The 7,091-nt window shown below is 40.7% G+C and overlaps 1 protein-coding gene across 1 annotated transcript; it reads right to left on the bottom strand.

The window, feature by feature from the left end:
• Window positions 1-600: 600 nt before the first annotated feature.
• Window positions 601-7,078, bottom strand: UPF3B (UPF3 regulator of nonsense transcripts homolog B (yeast); the record flags this gene model as incomplete). Its single annotated transcript, XM_009877905.1, has 8 exons — window positions 601-908; window positions 1,736-2,048; window positions 2,725-2,876; window positions 3,374-3,562; window positions 4,191-4,234; window positions 4,846-4,956; window positions 5,303-5,401; window positions 6,916-7,078. Coding segments are annotated over 8 exons (1,218 nt in total), but the record flags the coding sequence as incomplete, so codon positions are not given.
• Between the last annotated feature and the right edge of the window lie 13 nt (window positions 7,079-7,091).

Raw genomic sequence — 7,091 nt, 5'->3', positions numbered from 1 at the left:
CTGGGCTGCAAAACAATACTTCAGGTTATGAGGGAAGATGAAGCAGTACTGAGAGGGCAGGAGCTAGGAAAGAAGGGATAATGCTGGAAAAGAACCATGCTCAAAACCAGCTGCATTTGATCAAAAATAAGCATTCTGTGTAGGTAGATTTTACATGAGAATTTGTCAAGAACTATTCCAATATAAAGCCAGCTTATTCATACACTCCAACTTAGCTACTTTATCCAGAGAACCACTGCAGAGGAAGGTCCTTGCCTCCCTCGTGTCACTACAGCAATGCCAGATGTTCTCTCTCCTGTCACTCAACAACCCCAGCCTGGGGACCTGTCACGGTGCTAGACTGACAGAATTAAGCACCACGCAACATGGCAACACCTCCGTTAACTCCGGGCAACCTCCAGCTTGCTCTGCTTAAGCGCATCCAGCACCGGCTCTGGCTTTAGATCCAGGTGTCATCTCCTCCTGACCACATGACTCATTTATTATCATACTTAAGGCCATAAAGTCTTTCTACTTTGCAAAGATTCTCTTCTCGGTTGTAGTTAGATGCTGGGAAAATAAAATCAAATAACTGAAAATACAATGAGAACACATTTCAATTTCCGAATCTACAACTGAGGTTCTTTAACCAGAAACATCCAACAGCACAATGCCCCCTTTTCTTCCTTTGTTCCTTCTTCGCTTCGAAGGCACTTCTGGATTGCGTAGTACATGCTCTTTGGCTGCACGGACAGTCAGAACACATAAGGCTTGCATGCTAGTCACTCCTCTTCCTTCGTATTAGTGGTCTCACTCTCTTGTTTCTTATCCACCCCCTGATCAGTGGGCTTTGCAGCACTGTCTTCATATTGACACAATCTGCTTCGGCTTCGGGCTCCTGGCTGGTACAGCTGCATTGCTGGACGATCCTGAAATAAATCAGAACTATTTAGACTCTTTCACAGCCCCGGGCTATCATGGTTATTACGGCATCAGTGATACTAGAAATGGCTCAAATTCAAACTTTTCAAGGTGTTCTAAGTCAAATTACTCCACCGTGGTGGCAATGTAACTTCCACTGCCTCAAACCAAGGTTGTCTCTGTTGTAAGGCAACATCCCTGTTCAAGCCACAAAGAACACTGCTCCCAGCTGAAGTGATCTGTAAATAGTTTCCTCTTGAGACGAGGTGAACAGAGGCCAACTTCAAAGCTTCTTCAAAACGCTGAGTTTTGTTTGTAACCAGTAATGCCTTAAGTGACACGGAAAACTCACATAATGACGCTGTTAAAAACAGATTTCCCGAGTGTATAGAACTAAACTTGGGATCTTATTTCTTGAGTCTACAGCAGATCTCTCACATTCTGCATGTAGCAGTCTTGTCACCATTTTGGAGGAACCTGTTCAATGACCACTCCCACTTTGAGATGCATTTTCATGCACACATAGCATCAGCAGAGATACAGGAAGGTGACTGCTGCTCTACTGATACCTTAAAGATACACCCTATGGCATAAGTCAGCAAAGGAAAAGGGAGCAGTGTCTCCAAGTTAGCCCGTGGTATCTTGGCTTAATTACTATACAGTGACAAAAAGTATCACAAGGTTTAGTGGACAAACGGGCAAACTTTCTAGCAATGGCAGAGTTTGTCACCAGAACAGGGAGAAGTTTCAACAGAGAAACCACACAATTCTTTCCTTGAAGTGCTCACAAACAGGGCCCTATGCATCAACACATGAACGTAAAGAAATCCAGCACCTTGTTTCTGATACGATCCCTCTTAATTGTATCCTCTTTTTTATCGTCTTTGGTTACTTTCTCAGATTTGTCCATGCTGCTGGTAAAGTCTGTAAGATCACTTTTCTTTCCCTTTTCTCTGAGCAAGTCTCTCTCCTTTTTCACCTCTTCCTCTTTTCTTCTAAAAACCTTCTCTTTCTCAAAGCGCTCTTTCTGCCTCCGACGCTCCTCTTCTTGGCGCCTCAGTTTCTCCCTCTGTGCTCTCTCATATTCTCTGTCTCTTTCAAAATCTCTATCTCGGTCCCTGTAGTCCTTTACACACTCATCTTCTGATCTGTATGAAAACAAAACTGAAAATTAAGCTCAAAAGATTCATCAAACAGAGCCGGGAGATCAATGTAATACTGGTGTAAATTTGCAATACGAAGACGACACACTGGTAGGTTCTAGGGAGCTTTTGGGAAGCTGTAATAACCGGAGTCATGCACGACAACCAGAGATGACACTGACTAGCGCTTCCTAGCCGCCTACTCCCACAGCTGGCCAAATCTCCTCTGGCTTTGGAAAGCACCTGAATTTCTCTGTCTCTTATTTCTCACGTGGCAGGACTGAGCCTTGAACAGATCACAGAGCTGAGAATTACACTTTCCACTTTGTCAAGACTTAAAGGGATTAGTATCTGGAGCACACCTCTCTTCATGCCACGGTTCTAATTCTCTCACTGCCAGGGCAGTGCTCTAGGCCTGCTGCAGGTCACCTACACCTGGGCTCCTTCTGCCAAGTTGCAAAAAATATTAAAACGTGTCCGCTAGTGAAGCGTTGTCAGGTAATTCACACAGATATCTGTAACCACGGGGATGTGCACTGCCCCAGAGAGCACATCCCACGCCTTACATCAGAAAAATCATTGGAAAGGATTTCAAAACATGGTCATGGCAGAGCAGACTAAGCCTCAGTACGATCAGGAAACAAGTTATATATACATATATTTATAGCAAGTACTAGAATACTTTTTTGCCTTCTCTTCTTTTGTCTCCCCATCAGATCGTTTGGCAGATGCACTACTCGCATTTTTTTCCTCCCTCAGAGTCTCTTTTTCCAGTTTCTTGGATTTTTCTTTTCTCTCCAAGTCTTTTTCATCTTTTTCAGGCTTCTTAAGTAGCTACAAAGAAAACAGAAGTCTCAACTAAAAAGCTCACTCTAATACATATTGTCTGGCACAACACCGAAATTGCATCAAAGGAACCACAGTCCAGTAAGAAATAAACACTAAAAGAACTATTACTGCAAATCGCAGGATTTCTATAAGCTGGAGTGTATGAGTAAGCATAGTCCACACAGCAGACTAAAATTTTTCTCCTAAAACAGGCCATTTTAGAAAGCTTAGTAATAGTCTCAATTCCATAGTGAATTCACAATTCTGTTCACCACAGCATGTACAACAGTCACATGACAAAAGCTTTAAATCGTACTATGAAGCATTACAGTATGTAAACCTTTACAATGCCTAATATTGAGTATCACAAAAAAAGTGGTAATTTACTAACACCGAACTCAAGTGATTCTTCACACAATACTTAAAACACATTTTGAGAGACTGATATACAAATAATAGGGGAAAGGGAGTGCAACAGTTTATAGTAAAGAACTGTTCTAGACCTTAATCTTTGGTTCTTCTTTTGATCTGTCTCTTTCTTTTTCTGGGCATCTGTCTACTTTCTTCAGTTTTTCTGCTTCTTTTCTCTTCCTTCTTTCCTCCTCTTTCCATTTTCTTCTTTCTTCTTCTCTTTGTCTTTTCCTTTCCAATTCTCTCCTCCTCCTCTCCTCCCTTTTTTCTTCTCTCAGTCTCTGTGTGTAAAAGCAAAGAGAAATAGTGTATTTCCACACCGGAAAACATCCCTTCAAGCCAAACAAGATACCTTGCCACAAAGTGATGAAGCATTTCATCACCAAATAGCATGCCTCAAAAACACCCCTATCAAAAACCCTCAGACTCCTGTTGTCTCTGTTGTTCTGTTGTGAAACTGAACACAGCAGCATTTAATTTTTTTTCTAGCTCACAAGCCTTCCTTTGTGCTGTCTTAAAGCAAACAACACCAGTCTCAGCCTTTGTCATTGTTAATTAATTCTGCCCTTTCTGTGATTTTCTCCATCAGTAAAAGTTAAAATGAGATTATGCACAAGGAGAAATATTATCTACAAGTATCACAGCCGTAACTGCCTTAAAAAGGAAAGCAGCAAAACAGAATCTGGCTAGGCAGTGCCACAAGAGACATTTCACTGCGACCAGATCACATGCAAAGCAGGCTAGCGTTCTAGTAGTTCAAAATATGTGAACCAGACGTTAAAAAGTAAGCTGGGTTTCTTCCTCTAAAGGCAGGGCAGAAACAGATCTATGTACACAATGTAACATACACACCCACGCTTTAAAAAACCAAATTGTACTTGCAAACAAGATTCTGGAGATCAGCCTTACCTGTTTATTTTTCAAGAAGTTCAATAAAGGAGTAGTCTTTTTAGCTAGAGAACAGATAAAACAAATGTAAACATTTTATCTTGTGCAATACCTACAGCAAAACCCTATACGAATCAAAATAAGCTTTATGGATTATCCAGCCCATCTCCTCTCACATACAGGAGTGAAACGAGTACTCAAATCCCAGCCCTAAACAGTGGCAACCATGAGGATTTGATAAACTTCTTTGGGACACTACCACAACATCCAGTACACCTGTCTGTAAAGCGATATTCAGTCTGCATTAGGCTTTTCCTAGACTCTCTGGCTTTGAAAGAGATACCTGTAGCATGCTTAAAAAGAGCATTCTGGTCATTTTTCTGGCATTTTACCCAACCACAGTATCTCTTAGCTTGTGCCTGCATGGAACATCACTGATCGCAGCATTTTGCATTAAACTTCACTGCATCTCACTGAAATGCAGTCACTCCACAGCCCGGTCTGGCTAACAAGTAAATTACACTACATAATATTAGCCTAAAGGCTGAACAAATACCAAGCAAGCACACAGAAGAATTCAGTCTCCTCAAGGTTGAGAAATCACAGCTTCAAATTACACCACATATATTTCTTTGTGCTCTAGGAAAATGTAACAATAGTATGTAGATTTCCATACCTATTAGCTCTTTGTTTCTTGCCTCTATTTCCTCCAACAAAGTTTCAGGAGTGGAGGTTAATTTTTCATCATCTGCACTGTAGCTCTCCAAAAACTTCTTGTACTCTGGATCTACAGGGCAAGGGAAAGGGGAAAAAAAAAAAAAAGGAAAAAAAAAGGAAGATATACCACAGTATGGAAAGAATCTGCATTGCATACTGCTGGAAGACTGGGTTAGATTTGAATAAGTTGCATCGTTTATATGCCACTTTTTCATAAGCTGGCACCTCTCAAACAAGGTCTAGAATAATCACATTATATACATTTACAGCTGTGAAAGGAGTGGTAATAAACTTCACATAAAATAAAGCAAATACTCTCTTGATAAACTACAGTGTCACAGTGAAAATATTATGTTCAAATTACTTTCAGGACTTTCAAGTCTATACATGCGGAACAAACGAGCTAGCTGTTATACCATCTTCGATAGTTCCACTTTTGGCATCCTTCTTCTTACTCTTCTTTTTTGCAGCTTTTTGGAAAGGTGCAAACTCAACGATGGCAGCGTACTCCTGACCTGTTAAGAGGAGAGGGAAAAATAAATTAAACTAGAGATGAAACAGATATGAAGTATATTATCCATGTCTAAAGCAGGAAGATAAGCCTGACAAGAAGTAATGCAATACTAGAAGAGAGTACTTCACATAAAAAAAATAATCTTGTATTTGAAGTAATTTCATTCAAAAAACCCTCAACCCTCCACATTTTAGAGATAGCAGAATGCACGAACTAAACATTGTCACTATGTTAACTAAACAGCAAATTCACAGACTCTTAGCAAGAAGGAAATACGACATTTAAGACTGCCCATAACCGTTAGTTCAGCCACATCTCACAACACCTTCATCCTGCAGCCTACGCACTCACTGTGCAACTAGAAGAGAATATATTAAAGCAACTGAAGTAAATCCCAACTTTTGGCAAAACACAATAGAATGCAACATACTACAGGCAGGCTTAAAAGTTTTATCTTCTGACAAGACGACATTTATGGCTGCATAAATCCAGTACTGCTCTTGGGTATGGCAAAGAGAATGCTGTTACAGCACAAACCAGCTTATTTAAAGAGATCAAGGTGTTTTTAGAACCTTGCCATGCAGCCCTCCTAAATAAAGGAGAATTCTTGTCAACAGAGCTTTGTGTCTCATAAAACATCTGCCTGGATTAAAACACGTGTACTTGATACAAAGTTCACAATGAGATCCTAAGACTACAGAAGCCAACAGGGAGACTCTCGTTAAAGCTTTTTGCCAAATATGTAAACTTAAGGTCTATCAATAAGAGACTAACAACTTCTAGTGCTACCCAACATAAGGAGTTTTGAAATGCAAGATTTAAAAGCATGACAGGATTTGAATACCTAAATACCTAATACCTTTAGGGAAAAAAAAAAAAAGATAAGATGCTACTAAATACTTTGATGTTTGATCAATTAATTAAACAAAATATTTGTTTCCTACTGATTAACATCTCCAGAGAGATGTCACTTTCACAATTTAGACTGTGTGGAACAAGTTGTTCCTTCTATTGAACCAAGATGACTCACTCAGTTGTAAATCGGAAAAAGTGATAATCTGAATCAAAAACGAAGTCACAAAGTCAGAAGTGTACAGAAGAGGCCAGGGCAGCAGCAGAGGGGGGCAGCATTAACGTCAACTTCATTTAGTTTGGACAGCGACACCACTGACCCACTTCCACTTTTCAGACTTTATACTCGGGTATGACAACGCAAGTATTAACCTCAGTGACGCAGCAACCGGTTTTATATTGATATCAGTACTTAACTGGGTTTTAAACGTAATATACCAAAGCAGTTTAGAAATATACAAAATCGACTTAAATTAATTTCCACAAAGCAGAAGTAATTTTCTTCATTCTTTGAAATACTGTGTGATATTCATTTAAGGCATTAAAACCAAACGAGACGGAAGTGGCACGTCAGGCTGCTCACACACATCCCGCTAAAGTTCAGCCAGCACCCTGCGCGCACCAGGCAAGATGCCAACGCCAAGCTGGGGGCCATTCACTTGCCTTTGTGGTCGACGAAAACATAGCCGTCAAAGCGGTCCCTGAAGAGGACGATGTCCTCCTGGTTTTTAAAGTTGATGTAGGCTCTCGAGAACATGTGAGGGTACAAGCTGCAGGAAGAGAAGACCGAGAGGGCGAGGCTGACAGGCGGCGGTGCCTTTCGGTGCCCGGCTGGCGGC

This window comes from Apaloderma vittatum, unplaced genomic scaffold (genome assembly GCF_000703405.1).
Source record: "Apaloderma vittatum isolate BGI_N311 unplaced genomic scaffold, ASM70340v1 Scaffold45121, whole genome shotgun sequence".
Lineage (NCBI taxonomy): Eukaryota > Metazoa > Chordata > Aves > Trogoniformes > Trogonidae > Apaloderma > Apaloderma vittatum.
The sequence above is the reverse complement of the archived record's forward strand: the minus strand, read 5'-3'. Positions and strand labels throughout refer to the sequence as shown.